Raw genomic sequence first — 26903 nt, forward strand, 5'->3', positions numbered from 1 at the left:
CCTCCATAGTACCACTGAGGCTAAAGCAACCAAATGAGCTACAACAGGGTTTTTCAAACTGTAGTTCCGCAGAACTTGATGGGATTCCATGAGAGATTAAGGGGAAGAAATCCCTTCACTCAATGCAGTCAGGGGCATCTATAGATGCAGTAAAAAAAAAAAAAAAATGCCACAGCCTCTAGTTTGTAGAGCAGGGGTTCCAGGAGTTGTTTTTGTACCTGACAGGTTCCGCAGCTTGCAGATGTTTGAAAATCCCAGAGCCAGAGAAAGCTCCGCAACAACCTAAGCAATTAAGGTCACAGAACTTTTCCAGATTAAACAACTGTATGTTAATCCCCAACCCACAAAGGCTCCCTGATCTTTTGGGTACTTTAGGTCTTCAGGACCTTTTTAAAAATTTCATTTAGCCCTGCCGCATCACACTAATAAAAATTGTCTCAAAAAACCATAGTGACATAAATTATTTTACAGCTGGATTTTCTGGTTGAGATGAAATAACCCATCATCCAATCTAAATTTTATTTCAAGTGGATTGCTACATCTCTTACTGCAGTCATACAAATTGAAACTGGGTTAGTCTCCATTGCAGGCAAGGACCCACATTTGTTAGGTTAATTATCAAATTCACTCTGAATCCTAACATGGGACTAGGTTGTCAGGAATATTTCTATTTTTAATGTAAAAGAAAAGCTTTACTCCAACTTTTATTTATATAGCTATATTCAATGTAAATTTGAATTTTGCATTTTGGCCTATTTCTAAACAGCTGTATTTTAATGTATACTGTGTTCTATACTGCTTTTTTTTTCCAGAACTGAATTTTCAGCAAATGAAATGACTCTGTATATTTTAATGTCTTTTTTTTTCCATTTTATACCATCATGAATAATTTAGAAATGTTCCATTTTATTAAAACGTAAGAAAGGCAGAATTCACACAAGGAAGTAGGAATGGAACAAACCAAAATATGCAGAGGAAGCAAGATTAACAATTTAAAAATTCCAGCATTCTACTTCAAACTCTTTAAAAAACTTGTTAAAATTTTTACAGCATGTCAATACAATTCAGAAATCGGGTGTCCCAAATCAAGATAAAATCCATTTCATATATTTTTCCATAAAAATCAAAATATTGCAGTGTTAACCATTGTCCGCCACATAAAGATAAGATTAATAACAACTTTGCCCAACGATATTGGCTTAGAAAATATATGCAACACCTGGGAGCAGGGGGAAAGGAACATAAATCAGTGCTATTGCTTATTGAAAGAACAAGGAGTTTGGAACTTTATACAGTCATGCTACAAATTTCACACCTTTAAGAAATCATCACACTGGGAGTACACAACATAAGATAACATCTTACAGTTCAGAATTGGTTAGTAAAAAAAAGTTCATATTAATCAATATCCTGTACACTAAGAACATTGTTCCTTTTAAAACAGGTACCACAAATCCATATTCATCACTTGACAATCCAACACTGTTTGCATGTTAGATCTGCATGTTTTGGCTCCTTTACTAGATATATTTTATGCCCATGGTCTATGCACCTTAGACCAGTACAGGTATGTATATATCAATTATATTTTCCCATAACTGTACTATACTCACATACTATGAGACAAATAATCAATAGGCTTGTCACAGTTGATCTCACTATATACATGACTGGTGGTTACATCTGAAAAGACCTTCTGATCACCCCCCCTCAAGTTATTGTGGAAAAATGTTCTCTGACATAAAACTATGGCATCTTCTCTGAAATCTAAATAAGCCATTCTTCTGAGGAGGAGGAGGAATCAATCATAAATACACTCATTTTAATGTATCAGAGAAGAGCTATCATACACATACAGGTGACACTATTGAAGCAGCTTGATATGGGAATAAGAGACAGCATATTAATATACCTATAGTAGAGATGCTTGCACATTTTGAAGTACTATAAATTTTATGTATCTGATCATTTTCATGTTTTCAGAAAAAGCACCATCCCATATAAACAACATATATAATTCTCAGGATTTATAGTATGTGTATATCCTATGCTGCCTTATGGAAAGATTTTTGTTTGGTTTGTTTGTTTGTTTATTTTTGCATAATTGCATCACTGCTGAGATAAATGATATAAAAACTGCTATTGAAAGTTTAAAGCAAAACTTCTCAGGAAAATGCTCGTCTATTAGAACAGTAAAAACCACCAGTTGTTGAAGTATTTCCTACATTTTACTAAAAAATGTAATGTTGTGAGGGAGGGCAATACATACACACAATTTAAAACTAGATGTATTTTTGTAATCAGATACTAGGTATGTACCCAAATACCCACAGTTTTATACACTGCTATTACTTTTCAAGACTCTTTAGTTGTAGAGAAGGGACAGCAACATGTAGATGATTATCTAATGTAGCATATCAAATTAAAGCTTCAATCCAAGTTATTTTTGCAAGAGCAAAATATATTCTGCAACAGCTCCTGCAAAGGACAAGTCCTTGCTTATAGGCAAAGAACAATTTTAACAACAACAGAACTTAGTTACACAGAAAGCCCTTGCAAACTCATAATTGATATCAAAGAAATTGCCTGGGAGCAGGGAAAGAGAGGAAAAGAATAAAATATTTAATAGAAGTTAGTTTTATAGCTCTATAACTTTGAATAGCTTTTAGGCAACTATAACAAATTATTTCAGGTAGAGTGTAAATTGGCAGTCAGTGCCATTGTAATAAAAATGCTCAACACAAATGGCCATAATATATACATAACTTTAATTGAACATGTTAATAAAATCTGAGATCTGAAACACCAAGGATATCCCTGCATTTTTAAGTCATTGGCATGGAGTGGGAAGGAGAGGAGAGAGAAAAGGTGGGTAGAAGTTCATCATATATACTCATTAACTCCAGTTGTAAGTCTTCCTAGAAGAAGTTAATAAGAGCTAGTGACACTGTTTCAATGCAGCTTTGTTCTTAACTTTAGAAGACTGAAAGACTATCATCCTGCTTCATTATTTCCCATAACCTAGTTATTTTTACACTCTCAGGATTTCCAGACAGTTGTTGTAACAGATAGCTATCCAGTCCGGCTGAGTTGATGCCCACTGTACATTGTTAATTTCCCCTTCTGCTGTGTAAGCCAAGATTGGGTCCTCAATGGCACGAGGCATTTGCTGTATATCCCAAATGAGAGCTTGATGGTCATCCGCTGTCAAAGGTGAAATACAGATTTAGTTACGTTTTCTCTGCAGATAATTTATTCATCCAAAAAGAGGGGAAAAGTCTTGAGTAGTCATTGGTGACATTACTATCATATATGTGTATACTGACAATATCTGGCTAGTCCTGAAAGTATTTTTTGTTGGTGGGTAGAAATTTAAGTATTTCTCCCAGGTAAAATCATGTTAATTAAATTACATTGTAACATTTTATTTTTATTTTAGAACAGTAAAACATAAGCATCCTAAGTATGTATTGGTACAGTGCATATATCTTATTGTTGGTTTACACAGTATGCTGGTTTACAAGGCAGTCCCTGATTAGAGACACTAGCTTGCACAGAATAGCATGAGCATGCTTGAGGTAAAATTGGGCTTTGGCTGGACTCCTGGCATTCTGGCCAAAATATGTCAAAACTGATCAGAATTTTCCTCACTGTTAGCAGGGAATGTTCCATGTTGCATAAGGCTGGTAAGCTAATCTACACCTACACTATAATGCATTATATGGAAGCTCTGATTCCCAAAGCCATCATGGGCAGTGAAGGTCAATATATATGGGCACATTTGATGATGATGATGGTATATGGAAGACTGCAAACTAGAATATAAATGAATAAATGGTAAAGAGCATAAGTGAAATAAAGAAAAATATGTTGTATGTCTATGAAACTTAGCAAAAGGGGAATGATGTAAGAGATCTGAAAGAAGGAGAGTTGATGAATACAAGGAGGGAAGTGAAACTATAGGCTTAAGCATGAATGAAAGGACTATGATGTATGTCAAAAAGTACTAACTAATGTCATCTATGTTGTTGTGGGAGTGTATAAAGTAGGAATCCATTGGTTGGTGATAGTTCCATGCTATGCTCTACTGAACACTGATAATGGAACACCAAGGAGGAGATTTGGGAAAAACTGCAACACTCTGAATAAATGTTATCCAAGGGGGAAATTATTCTGTTAGGTGATATAAAATGAACAAGCAGGAATGAGACAAAAGAGTACTGAAAAAGTAAATGGACAATTCAGAGACCCATGATTAATGAGAACAGGGCCTGGTGAGTATCTGCTTAGGAAAAGCTCTGTTGGTTCAAATATATAGTTTAAAGTATAAAGTATAAATCTTCTCACATGTACATATGGAAAAGTAATGAATCAGAAAGCATGATTGATTTGATTGATTATGATGGACTGAGAGTATTATTGAAAGAAATAAGGATGACAAGAAGTTCTGAATATGGAACAGATCATTAATGTCAAGGGTGGATCTTGGAAAGAAATAGATATCACAGAAATAAGAAATAAAAACTAGAATGAAAACGGAATGACTGCAGGAAGAGAAAAATTATGAATTCTGCATGAGCAATGATTAGAGAACAGATTAATCTGCTACCAGAAAGAATAAAAAGTGAATGTAAGGAAAGAGGATATGGAAGTTGCTTCTGGCAAAATGAGAAGAATTATTTTATAGTGTGCCACAACAGTGTGTGGAGTTATGCTAATGGAAAGTATGATGCTTGGTGAAATGATACAATGAAAAAAACCTGTTGATTAAAAACATTCACTTAATAGAATGACCACTGCAAAAAATAAGGATGGAAGAAAGATACTGTATAACATATATATATGGGGGGGAGGGAGGGAGGAGGGAGATTGTTGTAAAGATTGTAGTCAAAGGGAGCAAGAAACAGCAAGAAAAATGCAGAGTGATTTTGATAAAAAATAAAAAAATGTTTTGGATATCAATGAAAAAGACTAAACAAGAAGCCTAAAGCAGAGTGACAATTTTAAAAAAGATTATGAAATGATTAGGACAAAACTAAAGTAAAAGAATGCTGGAAGGCGTATTTAGAGATGTTTATGGGAATGATAGTGATATGTCAAAGAAGGGAATTGAAATGAATGTTATAAATATGAAAAGATGATGAAAATGAAGTTAAGTCAAAGCTGTGAGAATGTTGAAAAATGTTGAGACTGCAACTGTAGATGGTGTCAGTGGGATATATTACAATATGGATATAGCTTATGGTGTAGCTGTATGTTTTGTTTAACGTGTACGTGAAGACTGCTTCTGGGCCTGACTATTGGAAGAATGTCGTTATTGTTTCTCTCGGTAAAGGAAATGGTGGCAAGCGTGAATGCAAAAACCACAAAGGAATTAATTTGTTGAGTGTGGCCAGGAAGGTGTTGACTAAATTCTGATTGTAAAGGTACAAGAGATCATAATAACCAAAAATTGGGAAGTACAGATGCAGGCATTATGCTGGACACAGGCTATGCAGACTAGATCTTTGCTCTTCAGCAGGTCACTGAGTAGTGCATGAATGTGAGAAAGAAAGTGTATTGTACGTTTGTTGATTTAGAGAAACTGTATGATAAAATGAATTGCCTTAAATTATGCAATATCTTTGCACAAATATGAAAGCTGATTACTGAATGAAGAATTGTATATTATAGCAGAAATGCATATATGAGAATAAATGGAATGCTTAGTAAATGGTTCCTATTCTACAGGGAGTAAGACAAGATATGTGATTTATCCTTAGTGTTTACTGTATATATTGATAAATCTATAAGGAGTCCTTGTGTTGATGTTGGAGGTATATAGGGATGTGAATGAACATATATGTCTGCATGTACAATGGTGCTTAAAAGCTTGTGAACTCTTGAATTTTCAATATTTCTGCATAAATATGACATAAAATCTGTTCTCCATACAAATCCTAAAACTAGATAAAGAGAACCCAATTAAACAAATGAGTCAAAAACATTATACTTGTTCATTTATTTATTGAGAAAAATGAATCAGTTACATATTTATGTGGCAAAAGTATGTGAACCTCTACGATTATCAGTTCATTTGAAGGGGAAATTAGAGTCAGGTGTTTCAATCAATGGGATGATAATCAGGTGTGAGTGTGGGAGGTCCTACCTTATTTAAATAACAGAATTCTGGGTATTCATATCAAAGTCTGATCTTTACAACACAGATATGTGGAAGTGCATCATGGCTTGAACAAAGGAGATTTCTGAGGACCTCTAAAAAATAGTTGCTCATGCTCACCAGGCTGGAAAAAGTTACAAAACTATTTCCAGAGTTTGGAATCTACCAGCCCATAGTCAGGCAGATTGTGTGCAAATGTAAGCAATTCAACACCAATATTACCCTCCCCAGGAGTGGTCGACCAACCAAGATCACGGCATGTAATACTCCGGGGGGTCTCAAAGAACCCCAGGGTAATGTCTAAGAAACCAAAGGCCTCTCTTATGTTGGTGAATGTCAGTGTTCATGAGACCACCATCAGGAGAACACTGAACATCAATGGTGTGCATGGCAGGATTGCAAGGAGAAAGCCACTACTCTCCAAAAAGAACATTGCTGCCTGTCTGTAGTTTGCGAAAGACCACGTGGATAAGCTGGAAGGCTACTAGAAGAATGTTCTGGGAACAGATGAGACCAAAATAGAAATTTGGGGCTTGAATGAAAAGCATTATGTTTGGCAAAAGGCAAACACTGCATTCCAGCATAAGAACCTTATTGCATCTGTGAAACATGGTGGTGGCACTATCATGGTTTGGGCCCGCTTTGGTGCCTCTGGACCAGGATGGTTGATGAAAATATGAATTCTAAATTGTACCAGCAAATTCTACAGAAAAATGTCAGGGTATCTGTCCATGAACTAAAGCTCAAGGGAAAGTGGGTCCTGCAGCAAGACAATGACCCAAAACACACAAGTTATACAACCAAAGAATGGTTAAAGCAGAAGAAGGTTAATGTTTTGGAATGGCCAACTCAAAGTCCTGACCTTAATCCTATAGAAATGTTGTGGAAGGACCTGAAGAGGGCAGTTCATGTGTACAAGCCCACCAACATCTCTGAGTTGAAGCTGTTCTGTAAGGAGGAAAAGGCTAAGATTCCTCCAAGCTGATGTGCAGGACCGATCAACAACTGCTGATTGGCTGAGAACCCAAATTATTTGCAGCAAATGTAGGTTAGATAGTAAGATGCAATGAGAATTATGGTACTGAAAATCAAGGAATCAAAGACTACACTGTGTTTGACAAGGTAAAATAAAATGGAGAATTGCAAGTTATGTATGAATGATGCAAACAAGAGTTAATAGATAATGTATATATCTTGGTACAATGTTTACTAAAGAAAGGAATATAGAGAAATGTTAAGATATGCAAATGGTAGCAGAAAAGTAATAAATAGTATGCGGTCTCTTGTAAGGGATGAATGTTTGTTGAAAGAATAAAAATGCTTGTATATAAAAGCATGCTTTGACTCCCACTGTTCCATAGAAGTAAACCCTGGGTATATCAGAAGAAACATAAGGGTAAGTTGAATGTAATGGGAATGGAGTACTTAAGAAGTATGTATGGTAAAACAAGAAGAGAGAGGATAAAGAATGAATGAATGCTGAATGAATGTAGGTTGATTACAAAAGTGGGTACAAAAGAAATATGTTAAAGTGATTTGGTCATATGGAGAGAACGAACAAGGACCAAATTACAAAACAGTATCTAAAGGAAGAGTAAATAGGTCAAAATGAAGGTGAAGAAAGCTGTGGCTGAATGGAGTTAATGATTCTCAAAAACAGAGAGTTGAGAGATTTAAGAAAAGACAATATATTACAGGAGTATGTATGTGGAAGAAGCAAGGGTTTTTGCAAGAATAGAGAAGTATAGTGAATGGTGTTGGTGAAATTACATTTAGCTATATTTTCTTTCCTTTTTTTCTTATCTCATGCCTTTGATTTCTTTGGGTTATTTTTATTAGCCTTCAAACTATATATAGAGAACTTAGACTACAATCCTATGTTCACCTATTTGGAAATGATAGTAAATCCCAATCACCTCTTAAATGCCCAAATAAAAGAGGGGAGGAATACAAATAATCCATCTTTACCTGCTGTGCAGATATGGCAAGAAGAATGTGGTGCCCAAGCAATACCGTTCACACATGCTCGGTGATTATTCAGCCTGGCAACTGGTGTACAAGGTACTCTGACATCTAGAATCACAACCTTAGAGGGAAAAATAATTCTAAACGTTAATTCTGAAGAAGTTATCTTAGACTTTATTTTTATAGTTTCATTACATAGTCTCTTAAGTGCTCAGAGCTATCAAGTCAGCATATTTATTCCAAGTAACTGAAAAATATATTTGTTCTAATAATGAATATAAAAATACGATAGTATCTCCTGACTATAGACACTTTTTGCAAAGAAGCCTAGATGACAAATCACAATGTAAAATGCTATCACTGCTCATTAGTACAATTCACATATTAGGCTATCTATCAGTACAATTTATTTCTTAAAACTGAGAAATTAACACAAGAGTAGTTTATTATTTCTAAAAATGGGTTCTGCTGGTAGAGATACTACAGCAACCAAAGGCAGGCTAGCTCATCTCACCAAGCCACTATAACGATTACTAACTGTCCATTTCTTCATAATATACTAGTATCCTCTAATCAGCATGTACATCTACCTGATTATTTTACTTCATGGAACTGTGTGCAAATAAGATAATTGTAAGTAATCCATGTAGCAAAAACTGTAGTCCCCTTGCTTTCAGCACACAGTTGGAAAGCATAGTTTATCAAGCTCACTATATTATCAGAAGCAAAATGTACTAGGCATTCTCACAGAACAGTGTCTCACCTCCATACCATCCATTGCCATTGTTGCAAGGTAATTAGGATCCTGTTTATTCCAGCAAAGGCGGAGCAAAGGATGGTGTTGAGGATCCTCATAGATAATAGTGCTATGCTCCAAGTGCCTTAAGTCAAACATCCTCACTGAGCCATCAGCACCAACAGAAGCGAACATGTCTCTCCCACCTCCTGCACGGCTGAATGCAATATCATATACCTGTTCAGATACCAATGGCAAAAAAGTGATAAAATATGATGCTTCCCATACTAAGGATTTCTGTCCCCACTGTAATTCTTCATGCAAAGGCAGGAGTACAGAAGGTATGTCCAACAAATTATTTGCTTTAGCCTAAAAAAGGACAATGCTTACCAAAAAATAGGACTTTAGGCATAACACTCTCTCCTTCTGAGCAGAATGTTTCTTTTGTAAAATATTTTACTTTGTTGTATTGATTCCCCATTATCAATGAATTACTAAAAGGAAAATAAATGCATTACTAATAGCAGCAACAGAACCCACCTTGGCTCCTAGATCACTATTTCCAATTTACAGATTGGATTAAAAAAAAAAACTTTTAGTAATTGCACATAATGACTGAAAAAGAGAAAAAAGTACACCATCACCTCTTTATCATGGGCAATCAACTGAGTCTTGACGTGGCCAGACACTAAATTCACTCTTCCCAAGACCTGGCCAGTTTCCAAACCCCAAATAGTACAAGTTGTGTCAATGCTAGAAGTACCTGCCACAGTTTGAGAGGGAAGAAAATACATATATTGTTTTTCCTTAAAAGCAATACATACAGTATATAGGTCATTATATAAAATGTCTAATTCTAGACCTCAGGAAAGTAAACCTCCACCCCCTTCTTGATTTATGGAAACAACCTCAATGTGTCTGTTCATTCTTCTTTTTTTAAAACAGAGCTGCAATCCTCAGATCCCCTATGGCAGTCAAAACATTTAAGTCAAACTATCAGCTTTAAAACAAAAATTAAGACATATTTTTCTACACTGTTGTTAATCAATATTCTATTTAATGCCATGGTAGTATGACTACCCATATGTTCAAAATATATTTGACTTGACTAATGTAATAAAGAACAGTATTATCACTTCCAATAAAGAATATCTGTTACAGAACTAATGTACATCAATAAAAGTAAGTTTTAATCAACTATAATTTATAACAGAATGAAAATAAGTATATACATTTTAAGCATAGATACAATTTGCTAGTATAAACTTTAATTTTAAAGCCTTAGTGAGAATTCAAATAAACATTAAAATGGGAGAAAAAGATAAAAGACCAAGAAGCTCCTACTTCCTTAGCTATTAAATGAAGTCATGATGCAATTAGAAAAACACCAAAATCACAAATCATTTTTCTGCTGAATATCTGCATAATATCCAGGCAGCTCCATGTTGATTCAACCAATCTGTGATAACCAAGTCAAGTACATAAAAGAACCTCTCCAGTATATGTCATTACTAAGTCAAGAACAATCTTTCAACTTCATGAAGTTTTTACTGTTGAACAAAAAAGTCATATTCAATGACTAGAGGAAGCTCTTCCAAGTCTGGTTTAATTCTCTTGATAAATAGAATCATATTCTGTGCCTTTTAGAGTCTCCTCTGGCCATGATTCCAGAAAATTAATAGTATAGTTTCTCGGAATTTTGAGAACAGACGAAAATTATAGTATAAGCCCAGTCAGAATTAAAACAAAGAAACTCCTCTAAATCCCCCTCTCACTTAAATGCATGATGTAGCTCATCCGTTCGCGGCTCTCCACTGCCCCCAATCTGTTAAGGCCACTGGCCACCAAAAGATTGTCTACTTCTCATCTAGAAGATAATATGAAGCCTATCATTGGCTAGTTTCTCAAACAGATATTCACCAACAATTTTCTTAGCTAAATTTATAATAGAACTCTTAGTTGTTTTAATTCTGTTACCGTCATCATTCTGCTAGATTAGTATTTGGCCCTTACCTAATAGATAAGGATCCACTTCATTCCAATCAAAGGAGGTCAGTGGAGCACAAAAATCAGAATTCTTATTGTTGTTCAGCAGACATTCTAGCCTGGTCTCTGTTTCACCCACCTGAACGAAAAATATCAATATATGCTTGTCATCACATTGAGTCAGTGTACTTATTTAAAAGAATATGAACAGTCAATATATAGAAGATTTAGGGAAAAGGCCATTTTTTGTGCTGTCCTCCACAGTCTCATGCTTCTCCATAACATTTCATTCCATCCAAAGAGCAAAAATCAGAGATGATATATAGTTTTCCCATTACAATTATTGGATTCTTCATTATATTAAAATATAGAATTCAAGGGAGGTGTTTAGTTAAGTTAGAGGGAATTCCTTCCAGCAGCAGAATTGTACTTCTACCTTGAACTCTTAAAATCTGCTCTAATAGTTTTTGAAGGGGCACAGAAGAAAATTGCATGAATAAATTACTTCAACTCACGTAATTTTGGATTTAGCTAGAGGTGTCTGCAGGAGGTGATGAATGGGAGCAAATGACAAGGACAGTGTTGCACTCTGCACATACAAAAGGGGTGGTATTTGCATTGTCAGATCTTCTTGGCTATAATTTAACCCAAAACTGATTTCTTTTTTTAATTTTGTTCCGAACTATACTCATCTCAGTATTCATTGTGATTATAATAAATTCAATGTTTCTTTTTTTAGGAGGAATTACCATTGATTTATAAAGTATGCTCTGTAAGCAATCCTCTCATAAATCTTGCAAGAGACTTAAATTTCAATATCTTACAGTACATTTTTTGTGGTTTTACATACCATAGATACAAAGAATATAATCTCAAATGCACAGATATGGGTTATATTGTTATTTTCGCTGTCCATTCATGAAATATGGACAAAGATCAGACTTCAAGGGTCTACCCTATTTTTTTTAAGGTATCATCTTTTTTATATATATAAATGTTTATTAAAAGTTTTAAAGCGAAAATAGAAGCTAACAAAAACTAATACAGAGTAAAGAAAACAAAGAAAAAGAAAGAGAAAAAGAAAAGGACAAAGGTGCAGAAAGAAAAGAAAAAAGAAATAGAAGCTTCCAATTTTCTTTGCAGCAAATACAAGTAAGATTACAAAGTTATCTCTTACTCTATGGTTACAAAAAAAAAACCTCACTTTTTTCTACTACAGTGTCTAATTTTTTTCTAATCATCAAAACCAAAAGTCATAAGTGCATTTTTTCTGTTTCATGCAAAAAGTCTTTAAGGGGTTTCCAGTCAGCCATAAATGTAGATGTTGTCTTTTCTCTAATCAAGGAGGTCAATTTAGCCATCTCTGCAAATTCCATCATCTTCATCAACCATTCCTCCATTGTGGGTAGTGTCGAGCCTTTCCACTTTTGAGCATACAGTAATCTCACTGCAGTTGTCATATGTAGTTTTTTTAAACAGATCATCAAAGTCTACCAACCAAAAGTATATAAAAAATATTTCCAGTAGCACAACTAATGCACAATGCTTTCACACAAAAAATTACATTATTATTTTCAAATTTAAAATATTCATTTTCAAAATCTAAATTAGTTTGAAACCTAATTTACATGAAATGGTCTAAGGATTTTTTATTGTTAAAATACTAAGCCTAAAATACTCTTGTCAAAGTCATCTAAAATCTTAATCTGCTTTCTCCACATTTGTATAATTTTACTAGAATACAGATCTAGATACAAAAGGTACTCAAAATATACTAAATTAGAGTTGGTAATAAGCTACAGCAAATAATATGAAGAAACTGATATTAAAAAATCAAAATCAATACCTGACAAAAACTTTAAGACCCCTAAGTAGTTCCCAGTATGACAATTCCAATTGTGAATCAGTCTTGCCTTCCTCAAAGGAAATCTTTATTCATTATTTAGGAAGAAATATAAAATTTGCATCATACTAATATTATGAAATTCTGCCCCATAATGAATTAATCAATGCTATCTGGAGCCTACCCTGTCACCTTCTTTAGGAACTTCAATTTTTCTATTATAGGCTTCAAATATGCACCTAATATAATCATTTGAGAGCCAGTTTGCTGTAGTAGTTAAGGCATCAGGCTAGAAACCGGGAGACCATGAGTTGTAGTCCCACTTTAGACAAAAAGCCAGCTGGGTGACCTTGGGCCAGTCACTCTCTCTCTCAGCCCTAGAAAGCAGGCAATGGCAACCCACTTCTGAAAAAACCTTGCCAAGAAAAAACCTTGCTGAGAAAATTGCAGGGACTAGTCCAGGCAGTTGCCAGGAATCAACACTGACTCAAAGGTACAAAATAATTAATAATAACAACAACGATAGGGGAAAAATAGTGAAAACTGAAGGAATCAAGATGCCCTATCGAAATAACATCAAGACTCTGGATGAAGAAGATCACTGCAAATACCTGGGCATCCTTCAAGCTGACAACGTCAAGCACACTGAAGTCAAGAAGAAGGTTAGTAGTGAATACATCAGAAAAGTGAAGAATATCTTAAAGTCCAAACTCTGTGGAGGAAATACCATCAAGGCTATTAACACCTGGGCAATTCCAGTCATTAGATATACAAATGGAATAGTGGACTGGACTCAAGCTGAACTAAAAGCCCTGGATAGGAAGACCAGAAAAATAATGACAATGAATCATGCCCTTCATCCATGCAGCGATGTTGACTGACTCTACCTACCAAGGAGCACAGGTGGCTGTAGAATGTTACAAGTCCACCAGACAGCTGGAAGAAAAAAGGGCATTGGAAGAATATCTGAAGGACAGTGAAGAAGATGCACTGAAGCTAGTACACCATAAAGGCTTACTGAATACCAAAAAAACCAAATTGGCCTATAAGAAAGGCCAAATGAAGAACAGAAAAGAGACATGGCAAGACAAAGTATTACATGGCCAGTACAAACACACACACACACACACACACAAACTAGCAGGCAAAGGAGATAACAACAAGACCTGGCAACGGCTAAGAGCAGGAAAATTGAAGAAAGAGACAGAAGGGCTTATTCTGGCTGCACAAGTCCAATGCATACAAAGCCAGAATTGAGAAGACAGCAATAGACAGCAAATGTCACCTCTGCAAAGAAGCTGAAGAAACAGTGGACCACCTAGTTAACTGCTGCAAGAAGACTGCACAAACTGACTACAAACAACATGACAAAGTAGCAACAATGGTGCACTGGAATATCTGCAAGAAATACCATCTGCCTGCAAGCAAGAACTGGTGGAACCACAAAACAGACAAAGGAATAGAAAATGAAGAAGCTAAAGTGCTCTGGGACTTTAGAATTCAAACAGACAAGCACCTGCCACACAACACCCTAGATTTAACAACTGTTGATAAGAAAGACAAAAAAAATCTGGATAGTGGACACTACAATACCTGGAGACAGCAGAATAGAAGAGAAAGAACTGGAGAAAACCACAAAATATAAAGACCTGCAAAAAGAAGTAGAACGACTATGGCAAAAGAAAGCAAAGATAGTACTTTAGTAATATAGTAATTTAGTACTTTAGTAGTATAGTAATAGGTACCTTGGTGCAATCCCAAAACATCTGAAGCACCACTTAAAGACCATCAGCATTGACAAAATGACCATCAGTCAATTGCAAAAGGCTGCTTTACTTGGAACAGCTTATATCCTGTGATAATACCTTTAACACCATCAAACAACATCTGCCTATCCCAGGTCCATGGGAAGGACTTGATAGGTGGATAAAAATGCCAAATCCAGTCTAAACATCTGGCTGACTGTGTGACCAACAATAATGTGATCTGGCAGCAATGGGAGCAAGAGAGGGCTCTTGTGGCTGGGCTGGGTCCTGGGACTACATTCAACCCCTGCTCTGGTTTGGTAGCCATCTTGCACCGCCACCTGGTTTCTCAGCCATTGTGGTGTGGAACTGTCAGGTTCCCTCCATGGATTTTTATCTTCCCTTGGTGGGTAGGGGTTGTGGTTTGTGCAGCTGGAACTTTTCAACGAGGAGTTGGGACTGGACAATGAAGAGTGATTTTCTTTTCCAGTGGGGATACTGCTTGGGGGGGGGGATGGGGAGTAGCAGGCTGACACCTTTTTATTGGATGAGGAGAGAGATTGGGCACCCCTCATAAGAGCAGGTAGAAATTGGGGTGCTCTTATATGGCTGGATGGGGTATGGGTGGCGGTTCTGACTGCTGGTGTACAAGCATACCAGTGACCCATATGGCTCCCCTGGTGAATTTGACAGACCAGTTGAGATGTGGAGGGGACTCTGTGACCTGGAGATGGTCCAATATTGGGCTGAGGAGGGAGAAATTTTTGGGTAGGCCACACTCAGGGAACTCAGTCCAGGTGCCATGTTCCAGCCTCCTACACTCAACCTTATTTCCCAGTCATCGGACCTTCAAAAGTCCCAGCTTTTGGCTGCCACTGCTGAATACCTGGTTAGCCTGTAAAAAACTTATGATAGAAGAAGGCCCTCATCCATGACCTTATGGATAAGATGGCTGACCAGGTGTGTATTCTGAAGACCTGGGGCATGGTGGGGAGTGTTCCCCACTTGGAAATATACCTGCCTGGACTTTGAATGTGGGGTCAGCCAAGAGCCTAGAGCAGAGGTGGCAGAGTAGCAAATGTCATGTGAGATACTCTGGTGGTGTTCAGAGATGCACCCTCATACATAATGGATATGAGATCCTGTTTGTTGGGCTCTAGGGATCAGTTGGAATTACTGCTACTGTAACAGATCCCTGCTGTGTAGCAACCTGTCTGCCTGAGCTCCTTGACTCCATGGCCTAACTGGTCATGAAGTTCCCCAAGCTTATGGTCTTGGGGAACTTCAAACTGCCTTCTCTGGGGGCAGAGTCTGAGATGGCTTGGGAGTTCATGGTCACTAGGACAGTCTTGGATCTGACCCAGGTTGTCAAGGGTTTAACACATAATGGTGGTCATACGCAAGATCTGATTTTCTTGTCAGGACAGTAGCTGACAAATTGCTCTCCCTGGAGTGGAGATTACCATCACTCCCCATCAATGGTCAGATCACTTTCTGATTGCCATGGAGTGCTCTGTTGCTGTTCCCTGCTGCAGGGAGGCTGGGCCTATTTGAATGGTCCACCCCAGGCACCGATGGACCCTATTCAGTTCCAGAGGGAGCTTGTAGGTTATTCCTGAAGGGCCAGTGCACGGTCTGACTGAAGCCTCAGTCACTGCCTGGAATAAGAGGCAGCTGTAGACTGGGATCAGATCATGGCATGCCTATGTGGCTTCTCTCCTCTTGTGTATTCCAGGCCTCCCCTTGGTTTACAGAGGAGGTAAGGGAGGTGAAAATGTGAGAAGAGACACCTAGAGCAGCGCTGGAGGACAACGAGGGGGCAAACCCGATCAAGCATGAACTACAGCCACTATTAAGACCTATGTCATGGAGGTAAAGGAGATGAAATAGTCTGTGGATAGCTGTCCTCTTTTAGAATGACATGGTCCCTCCTGGGGAACTGGAGGTTCCCTTCCAGAGCTGCTGTAAAGAAAATGCTAGGCATCTTCAGATAAAGGCATTTGAATTCACTCCAAGCCAGACTCCGGCCTGGAGGCAGATCCCACAGAGGTAACTGAGACTTAGTCTGGCTCTGCTATCTGGGATGGGTTTGATCCTGTTAGTCCTGATGAAGTGGACAGGGTTCTTGGAATGGTAAGCTTGGCCACCTGTGTATTAGACCCATGTCCCTCCTGCTTAGCTAAGGCTTTCTGGGAAATCATGTGCAGTTGGGTCCTGGTGGTGGTGATGAATTCATCACTGAAGGAGGGGGAAGTCCTGCCAATGTTGAAAGAGGTGATGGTTTACCCCCCGCACCTCAAGAAGCCTTCATTGGAACCAACCAAACTGGACTTCTTCCTGTGTCCAAACTTCACTTTTGGGGAAGAGTGTTGAGAAGGTGGTCACACTAGCTTCAGAAAATCCTGAAGGAACCAGATTATTTGGACCCCTTTTAGTGAGGTTTCAGACCTGGATATAGAATTGAAACAGCACTGCTTGTGCTTGTGGATGACTTTTGGCAAGAGTAGGAAAGGTTAGTGTGTCCATTCTGGCTCTCCTTGATCTCTCAGCGACTTTCAATACCATTGGTCATAGTATTCTTCTAGACTGGCTCCAGGGGTTGGGAGCGGGGGTACAACCTTGTGCTGGTTCTCCTCCTTCCTCCAAGGCTGATTCCAGTCAGTGTTGGTACAGGAGAGAGTTCTGACCTTAGGTTTTGACTCTCTCCATTCCTGCTCAACATCTACATGAAGCCTCTGGGAGAGGTCATCTGACAGCAGGGAGCGAAGTATCATCAGTAAACTGATGATTCCCAACTCTACATCTCTGCTCCAGGCCAAGCAAGAAATACTTTGGCGGTCTTGTCTCTGTGTCTGGAGGCCTGGATGGGGGAGAACAGGCTTCAGCTTAACCCTAGCAAGACTGAAATGGCTTTTATGACCTCCTGGCTCCACTGATTTTCCATCTTTAGTTCTGGATGGGATTATACTATCCCAAACTGAACTGGTGCACAAGTTGAAGGTTCTCCTGGGCTCATGGCTATTTGAGGAACACATGGCAGCCATGGCTAAGAGGGCCTTTGCACAATCTTGTCTTGTGCTCCAGTTATATCCTTTATTGAACCAAGAGGCACTGCTCACCGTCACTCACGCTTTAGTCATCTCCCAAGTGGATTATTGCAACGCACTCTATATGGGGCTGCCCTTGAACATCATCTGGAAACTTCAGCTGGTCTAGAATGTGACAGTGTGGACAGTTATGTTACATTTCTATTCTGCAAGATGCATTAGCTCTCAGTATGCTTCTGGGTGCATTTCCAGAAGTTTGTCATTTATAAAGCCCTTTGTGGGGCTTTGTCATTTATAAAGCCCTTATTTGTAGGACCATCTCCCCCTGATTTTTCTACAGCAGGAGAGGCATGCAGTGGATTCCATCAATTAAAGAATGTCATCTTGCAGGATCCAGAAAGCAGGCCTCTTCTGTGGCATCATGTCCTCTTTGGAACACCATACCCCTTGGGATTAGATTGGTCTTGACCCTGCTGGCTTTCCAAAATGTCTTAAAGACCTGGATGTGTTCCCAGGCATGGGGGCAGGAGGTTAGCTGGAGCCCATGTGGTGTTCTTAATTTATTAGATCTGTTTTCACCTCGGTGGTCTTTATAGATTTTATATATTAGTTGGTTTTGGCTGTTATTTTTTTATAGTTTTTTAAACCTGTTATTAGCCACTCAGAGTTGCTATGTCAATTTGGGTGACCACATCAATTTAATTAAATAAATAAAACAAATACCTCACATTAACAACATGTAAGGATAACCAACAATACATCATATAATACAGCACAATAAAGCAAATAAATATTAAGCAAATCAAGATAAATAGAATTATTAATTGCATATATTTGATGCCTAGAAAAGGGAACCCAAGGGAAAATGGAGAAAATATGTATGGGTGTGTGTGTGTGTGTGTGTATACACATACATACATACATACATATAAAGTCATCTGTTATCAAATGATAACAGTAACTCAAGGAATCCATTTCTCTAGTATAAATCAAATTAACGGTGGATTCAAATGTTTATTTGTAAACCATTTGAAAACCCTGCTTTATGCTATGGCATGTTGGATGAAACCAATCAATTTAATGAAACTATGGTTAAGCAAATCATAATTTACTGCAAGTGTGAACCCTCCAAACCTGTGAAAAAATATACCAGAAATGGGAGAGGCAGCTTATGGAATAGCAACAAAAATATGTTCTCTACTGGACTGGGCTACTGCTAATCTACAGGACTACAGGTAGTTCTTGTTTAATGACTGCCTCATTTAGCAACCATTCGCAGTTATAATGGTGATGAAAAAGTAACTTTATAACCAATCCTTGCATTTATGACCTTCGCAGGAAGGTAAAGAAAAGGAAAGCCAAAGTAAGATCATAAGCACACTCAGTTTCACTTAGCAATCACTTTGCTTAACGACTGAGTTGCCAGGCTCAATTATGGTTGCTAAATGAGGACTACCTGTATTGGGAAGTTCAGTGCTGTATTTGCCTAGGAAAGGCATTTAGTGGCTACTACAGTTGCCTCTGATTATCTTGCTTACAAGAATGGGGCCTTTATCTTCATTTTTTAAATCCATTTCTGGACTAGAGCAAAATTGTGTGAATAAAAAAATAGAATTTAAATGTTAGAAAAAATCAGACAGTGATGAAGTTCAGGTATTGCACTGAGCTATGGTTTATTTAATTTATTGAATAAACCACAACTGAGTTCAATCACTCCACTAAACTATAAATCATGGTTTAAAACCATAATGGGTGGATTTATGTAACATGCAAAGGCAAAACCAAACAAGACTCCATCATGGTTTAATGTGATATGTGAACCCAAACAGAGTATTTCTACCTTTTCCAATTCAATGGTTGCTTTGGAAAATAAATGTTTCAATAAGTTTGTAATGTCAAAAATTATTTTATCATGGTACCAAGAGCCATCTAAGAAGTTTCTAAGCATATAGAGATATTTATTGTAGGAAGGTACAGAAGAAATATCAATATGCAAAAAGATGCCAGTATAGCTACTAAAAATGTAGTAAGCAATCCTATGGACATAAGAATACTTATTGCAGAACTACAATAAAGAACACACTACTAGACTATTGCTTTGAAGAACATTGTTTTCATTTTATTTTCATGTAAATGCAAAATAGCAGTGAAACCGAACCCTAGCTAGGAAAGTTAACATTCTGATAATTAAATACAATTTATTTCAATTATAATAATGTATTAATTGGTTTTAATTGCATAAAAAAAACCTAAACTTCAACATATTTCTCTTATTCCTGTCAAATTCTTGGCAGCTGACAAAACTGATAGTAATTTTTCCAAGTAAGATTCTTACAGAATCTTCCTGAACACAATTTATTGAAATGAAAGGGATAGGGTTACAAGTATTTATTTATTCACTTTATACCACCCATTCCCAAATACTTTGGGTGGTTAACAATCAAAATCAGCGTAAAATAAAAAGCACCCCTCTTAAAAAAATAAACAAACCCACCTATATTATAAACAAATTTGGCAATGCCAAAATAATAAACCAAAAATACATAAAGTCATGGGTCTGCCAGATTCCAACTTTCACCCACAACGTACCCTCCTCCTGTGTTAGATGGAACAACCAGGTAGGTCTTAAATGCTCTTCTAAAATACAGGAGGGAAGGTGTGAGGAGGGAATTTTAAAATATGGGATAGAAATAAAAATGCCTGGGTTTTTTTTGTATATAATTTTTATTAAAACAAGAAGATAAAAATTAACACAAACTAATATAAAGTAAGGAAGAAAAAGGTAAAAGAAAAATAAAAAAAAAAGCAAAAAGTGCAAGAAAAGATGAGGAAAAACAGAAAAGAAAAAAAAGAAAGAAAAAAGATATAAAGTAGTGGCTTCCAATATTCTTCACAGCAATTATAAGTACAAATATATTTTAACCTTTCTCTCTAACTCTAATATTACTCTTCTTTCTATAATCTATCCTGTCTTTTTTATATATACAGTGGTACCTCTACTCACGAACGCCCCTACTTACGAATTTTTCGAGATACGATCAGCTCTGGCCCCCAAAATTTACCTCTACTTACGAACTCGCCTCGACTTACGAACCGGATCCGCGGCCATTTTCCGCCCGTTCCACGTGGTCCGCTGCCATTTTCCGCCCATTCCATGTGGTCCGCGGCCATTTTTCCGCCCCTGACACGTGGTCCGCGGCCATTTTTCCGCCCGACACGTGGTCCGCGGACGCCGGAACGGATTAACGGTAATTACATTGAACCTTATGGGAAAATTTACTTCGACTTGCGACCAACTCGACTTGCGATCAGAGTCATGGAACGGATTAAGTTCGTAAGTAGAGGTACCACTGTATATAATTTTTATTAAAGCTCTTAAACATTTTAATATATTATTTTTATTAAAACTTTTAAACAGAAAAATGCCTGTTTTCAAGGTCTTGATAGATGATAATTTTGCACAGACAGGACTTGGAGGAGGTTGACCCTATTAGATCTGATTGCATGGACAAATGAATATGGAAAAAGGCGGTCCCTCAGATAACCCTATGTGAAGCCATGTAGGACCTTAAACAACCTTGAATCTCTTCTGGAAGCCAACTGGCAACCAGTGCAGCTCCTGAAGAAGTGGAGTCACTGAAGTATATCAGGATATATCCAACATTGCCCAGGCTGCCATATTTTGTACCAGATGTAGCTTCCAGATGCTTTCCAAGGGCAGTCCTGTATACAGCATTATGGTAATCCAAGTACTAGGTGACTAAGGTATGAGTGACTATGAGGAGGGCCTCTTGATCCAGGAATGGATGTAAATAGTGCCCAAAACATAACTGTACAAAGTCCTCCTGTCCATAGCTGCTACTGATTGAGTAGAAGCTGTGAGTCCAGGAGGCCCCCCAAATGCAAACCATCTCTTAACAAGGGAATACAACTCCATTCAGACTCAAAGATGGTTATTTCTCTGGAATCATCTGGTACACAAAATCAAAGCCACTGTGTCTTGGAGGGGTTTAATCTGAATCTGTTCCTCCCCATCCAGAGCCTGGCAGCCTCCATGGACTGGATCAGCACTTCTACTATATCACTAGTTTAGTCCAATGCCAAGATGTGTAGCTGCGTCAGTATGCTGCGTCAGCATCAGCATACCCACGACACCAGACCCCATTCTGACAGATGACCCCCATGATTGGTTTCATCAATGTCAAAAAGAAGTGGAGAGAGTAGAAAGCCCTGAGGTACTCCACAAAATCTAAATAATCCACAATAATTGGGTTGAGCAAAGGCTTCTTGAGCAGGGGGTGCACTATTATCCTCTTACAGAGGTAATGGAACACACCCTCACTCAAACAAGCATTGATTAATGTTTGAAGCTCAGTCTTCAGCCACTCTCATGAAGTGGCTGAAGACTGAACTTCAAACATTAATCAATGCTTCTCAATCAAGCATAAGGGACAGGGATCCAACTGAGAAGTGACAGAGCTGACACTACAGAGAGAGGCCTATTCGTTTCCTCAGGACTCACAGATTCAAACTGATCCCAGAGCAATTTACAGGACAAAGTTGCAATCACCTCCATTAGCACCATCCAACTAGAATCCAACTCTATTAAAATCTGAGTGGTTTTATCTGCCATTTCAGCCCTTCAGATGTTCTTAGTGATTATCTTTCCTTAAAAGGGAACAAGTCAATTTAAAAAGAGCTGCTAGGTGGCATTCAGCAGATGCAAGAGTAGTAATGTATTTACTGCTTGAACTGCTACTGTATAGGCTTGGACATGCACTCTTATCAATCTCTAGCCAGATTCAAAATGGGTCTTCCTCCAGTGACATTCTAGGCACTTCCACTGCTACTCCATCTGTCTGAGCTACTCATAAACCAAGGAACTGCAGTGGATTGGGGAAAGATGGCCCCAGTGCAATCTGGTCAAGCACCCTAGTTATCCCTTTGTTCCGCTGGGCAACCAGGGTCTTGACTGAACTGCTCACCAGATCCTTGGGAACCTTGCCCAATGGCCCTCTAAAACCCACTGGGTCCATTTGGTGCCTGGAGTGGACCAATCTAATAGGTCCTTCCCCACTGGGGGTGGGGGTGGTTGCACTGTGAAACTCCACAGCCATCACAGTGATCTATCCACAACAAGGTGCTAAGCCCCCAACATTTTCAGATCATGTCTGCCCCAAAACAAAAACCAGATCCAGCATGTAACCTTTTATGCGTGTTGGGTCTTTAGTAAGTTGGGCCAGGTGCATGATTGTCAAGGCAGCCATGACCTCCTGAGCTGCTCCAAACCCTTCACCCAGGAAAGGCAGGTTGAAGCTCCCCAACACCACCAATTTGGCAGCCATGCTAGGGATCCTGCTGCACAGCAGGGGGAATGATATACCAGCAGCAAGCCCAACTGCCCCTTCAAGTCTAATCACACTTAACAAATTCTCACACCTGTTTATCCAGAATAGCATCTCTTGAGTTTCAGGGATGACAATAGCTACCACTCCCCTCCATACTGGGACAAACTGGAAACCGGGGGGGGGCAGATCTCTGAGAGATGAACTCCCCCTTTCTCCACCCCACCCAGGATTTGGTAATCAAGCCAAGTCTGCCCTCTCATCCACAATTGGAGCTGAAGCCCCAGGGTTCCAAGCATTTCTGCACTGAATGATTTCCAACTAAGAACCTATTCATCTCCGATTACATTAGGGCAGGCAGTTTCTCAGGTTCTTTGTAACATATTTCTTGTGAACTGGTGAAGAGTTAATTCTTTTCACTGATAACTGAGGAGCTTACAGGTGAAATGACTGTTTACAAAACTATCTCTGGCTCTCCAGTCTGATGAATACAGTGCTATATTTGAGGTACTGCTGTGGTCTCACCAATATTCCAATGCACTGTGGGAATATTCTGAGAAACCTATGAAAGAGGGCAAGTTACATGCCTCAAAAGCCATTCCTTTTATAAAGTGGTACCTCGGGATATGAACTTAATACGTTCCGTGAATCTGGGCGTATCCCGAGTTGGTCGTAACCCGACGCAAATTTCCCCATAGGGTTCAATGTAAATCCGGTTAATCCGTTCCACCCTCCGAATTTGGTCGCACCCCGAAGCAAATTTTCCCATAAGGTTCAATGTAATTACCGTTAATCCGTTCTGGCGTCCGCGGACCACGCGTCAGGGGTGGGAGAACGGCCAGGCGCGGGGCGGCGGGAAAAAGGCCGGGCGCCATACGGCGCGGCGGGAAAACGGCCGCGGACCACATGTCAGGGGCGGAAAAATGGCCACGGACCACGTGTCAGGGCGGAAAAATGACCGTACCCCAAGGCGGAGTTCGCATATTGAGGTAAATTTTTGCGGCTGGAGCTGGTCGTAACCCGAAAAGTTCGCTAGTAGAGGCGTTCGTATCCTGAGGTACCACTGTACTTTGGTAAGCTGAGTGTAATGCTTCTCTGTAATTCATAATAGCTGGTTTGCTGCTGTCGGTTTTTCAAATCAAAGCATAGAAGAATTACCTTCTAAATGGTCTACTTACTCTCCACACACGCAGGTAGTCACCACTGGTTGCCAAAAGGTCTGGATAAACCCCTTTGGTATCTGGGATCCACATGAGCTTGGTAGTGGGATATGGGTGGTCAAAAGTATTTCTGCAAATGAATTCAGAGCTTTCTTCATCCAACCCAACAAGCTGAACCTATGAGGAAAAAAATGTTTGTGTGCATGTATATGTATATATATAGATCCACCCACCCACCCATCCCAAGGTCCAGATGGTGCCCACCAAGAACTCTTGAAGCACTTAAATATGAAATTGCCATCTTTTCACAAAAAAAAATACAATTCTTTTAAACGGTGCCATCTGTTATTAAGGACTGGAAAATAACTAATGTGACCCCAATTTTCTAAGGAGATTCAGGGGCAACAAAGGTAGTTATAGGCCTGTTAATTTATTCCAGGGCAAAAAATTGAAAAAACTTTAACAGAAAATAACACAGAGAAGGATAGAAGAACTAGTCTTGCTGAAAAGGAACCAAACAGAACTATTGTCTCGGTAATTTTCCAGCTTTTTTGAAGGTGTCAAAAAGGACGTGGAGAAGGGTGACCCAACAGATATTCTACACTTGGACTTTCAGAAAGCCTTTGACCAGGTCCTTTACCAAAGGCTCCTGAGCAAACTAGGCTGCCTTGGAATAACAGATGCTCTTACGGATAGGCAACTTTAAAAAAAAAATCAACAGAGAATAGGAATAAATGAACAATTCTCATACTTGCACGATTTGCAAAATGAGGTGGTGCTTTTAACTTGTATAAAACCTATTTGGACTGATCAGTGAAGTGACTGATGTGATCAGTTTGAACACATCAAACTGTTATATACCAAACTGTTCAGGGTAGTAAAATCAAAAAGTAATTGTGATGAGCTACAAAAGCAACCTTCCACACTGGATGAATTGACTTCAGAATGGTAAACGCAGTTCACTGTAAATAAATGTAGGGTGCATGTTGGCACAAAAATTCCAACCTTCACACATGGACCCAGTAGTCACTGATTAGAACGGGTATCTTGGAGTCAGAGCAGATGGCTCAATGAAGATATCAATCCAGTTTGCACTTCTATAAAAATTTTAAATTCCATCTTGGAGTCATTTGGAAGAGAACTAAAAACAGAATTGTCAGTATAATATTCCCTTTATATAAATCTGTGGTAAGACCACACCTTGGCTACTGTTTTGGACACAACACTTTAAAAAGGATATTACTATATAAAATTAGAAAAGGTGCAAAAAAGGGCTACTAAAAAGAATAGGGAGGCTGGAGTAGCTTCTGTATGAGGAAGGATTACAGTTATCAGGGGTCTACCTTGGAACAAAGGAGGGCAAGGGGAGACACAACAGAAGTATAATACCCAGCATAAATATCAAGGAAATGGATAAGTTTTTCTCCTTTTAGTGTGTGATTATCTACTGAAAATTAAATGCAGAAAGATTGAGGGCCAACGGAAGGAAATACTTTTTTGTTACACATACCCAAGAATTCACTGCCACAATTGTGGTAATGGCAGCAAATTTGGATGGTGTGGAAAAGGCGACTGGATAGTTCCATGGAGGATCACACTAACACCAGCTACTACTGTAATACTGATGACTGTTTATTACTATTTCCTGAAACAGGGGCCATGAGTTGAGTAGCCTTGTAAATTTAAATTATAAATACATGCTCCTTGCAAGAAAACTGTAAGGGAAGGGGTTATAGTCCTCCAGTTCAGGCATGTGAGCTTCCGAAATGAATCCATTTGGCCCCTGTGCTGGGCTAAATTCAGCAGAGCTCTTCTTACGTTATCAACGTAACTGTAATATTGAAGGAACATATGGTAGGCATGTCTCAAGCAAACTTTACAACGTGTAGCTACCATGGGTTTCCCAAGAGTAAATTTAATAACACAACTTCTAAAGCTATGAAGATAGAAAGTGACTACATTTCCTCCCACTTCCTAGAGCAGCAGAAAGTGCGCAGGTGCAGTTTTTCTCTTTTCATCGCCAACAAAAAAAAAAAAAACAACCCGAATATCCCAATGGCTCCTGCTTGTCACGCAGCAGTCTGACCACTCTCTGGAAGAAGCAGAGCCGCTCCGAGGGTCAAACCTGACCAAACGTCCCGAAGCAGCTTGGCCTCTGGCGCTCCAGTCCCCATCCTCCCTTTCGGACCTCGCTGCGCTTAACTGGGCCGCCGCCGCCGCCGGAGGGGACCGACTGGGAGGCGCTGAACGAAGCCCAAAGCTGCAGTGCGGAACTCGCTCGGCGGTTCAGCGGACCCCAGCACTCGACACCACACCGGCCTCTCCAGTGACCCCTTCCCGCCCACTGACCTGCCAGGTGGCCCACCTTATTATTGTACTCTTCTACGAAGCTGCCCAGGGCAAGCCGAAAACGCTTGTCGGGCCTGACACTCCAGTTCATGGCGTAGACGGTCCATGGCGCCTCGTACTTGTAGATCTCCTTGCGCTTCCCGTGCAAAGACATGGCGGGCGGGAAGGCTTACTCCGTCAGCCTCTCACGACGTCCTCCCGTGATATCGCTCCCGACAGTCTTTCTTCACCTCACACAACGACGATGGCAAACCCCACTCCTCCATTCACTCTGTTCAAACTCTGATTTCTCATTGGCCCTCGACCACGCCATTCCTCAACCCCTAGCTTTCTCATTGGTTTTCCGATACGTCCACCTCGCTCAACCTCCGAAGGAGATTTACATATTGGCCATCATGAAAATGTCCATTAGCGGTGAAAGTTGTCGTTCTTGGATAAAGCCCGCCTCTCCCATCACATTTGAGCGTATGAAGTATGATTTAGTTAGTCGCCCATAAAAAAAAAAAGACGCTTGGGACATAGAGATAGAAATGTAGAACCGCATTCGAATAGCTAGGAATATGAATT

General features: G+C 39.1%; 1 protein-coding gene across 1 annotated transcript; it reads right to left on the minus strand.

Moving 5' to 3' along the window:
• Positions 1-886: 886 nt before the first annotated feature.
• Positions 887-26627, minus strand: DCAF7 (DDB1 and CUL4 associated factor 7). The gene is made up of 7 exons (XM_007424440.4): positions 26353-26627; positions 24006-24164; positions 10875-10986; positions 9506-9624; positions 8889-9098; positions 8129-8246; positions 887-3204 (listed from the first exon to the last, which is right to left on the minus strand). Exons 1-7 carry the CDS (start codon positions 26488-26490, stop codon positions 3032-3034), a joined length of 1029 nt encoding a protein of 342 aa, XP_007424502.1. The 5' UTR covers positions 26491-26627; the 3' UTR covers positions 887-3031.
• Between the last annotated feature and the right edge of the window lie 276 nt (positions 26628-26903).

This window comes from Python bivittatus, unplaced genomic scaffold (genome assembly GCF_059951505.1).
Source record: "Python bivittatus isolate LINGU-HERP-01145 unplaced genomic scaffold, Pbiv_v1 ctg000000_np1212, whole genome shotgun sequence".
Taxonomy (NCBI): Eukaryota; Metazoa; Chordata; class Lepidosauria; order Squamata; family Pythonidae; genus Python; species Python bivittatus.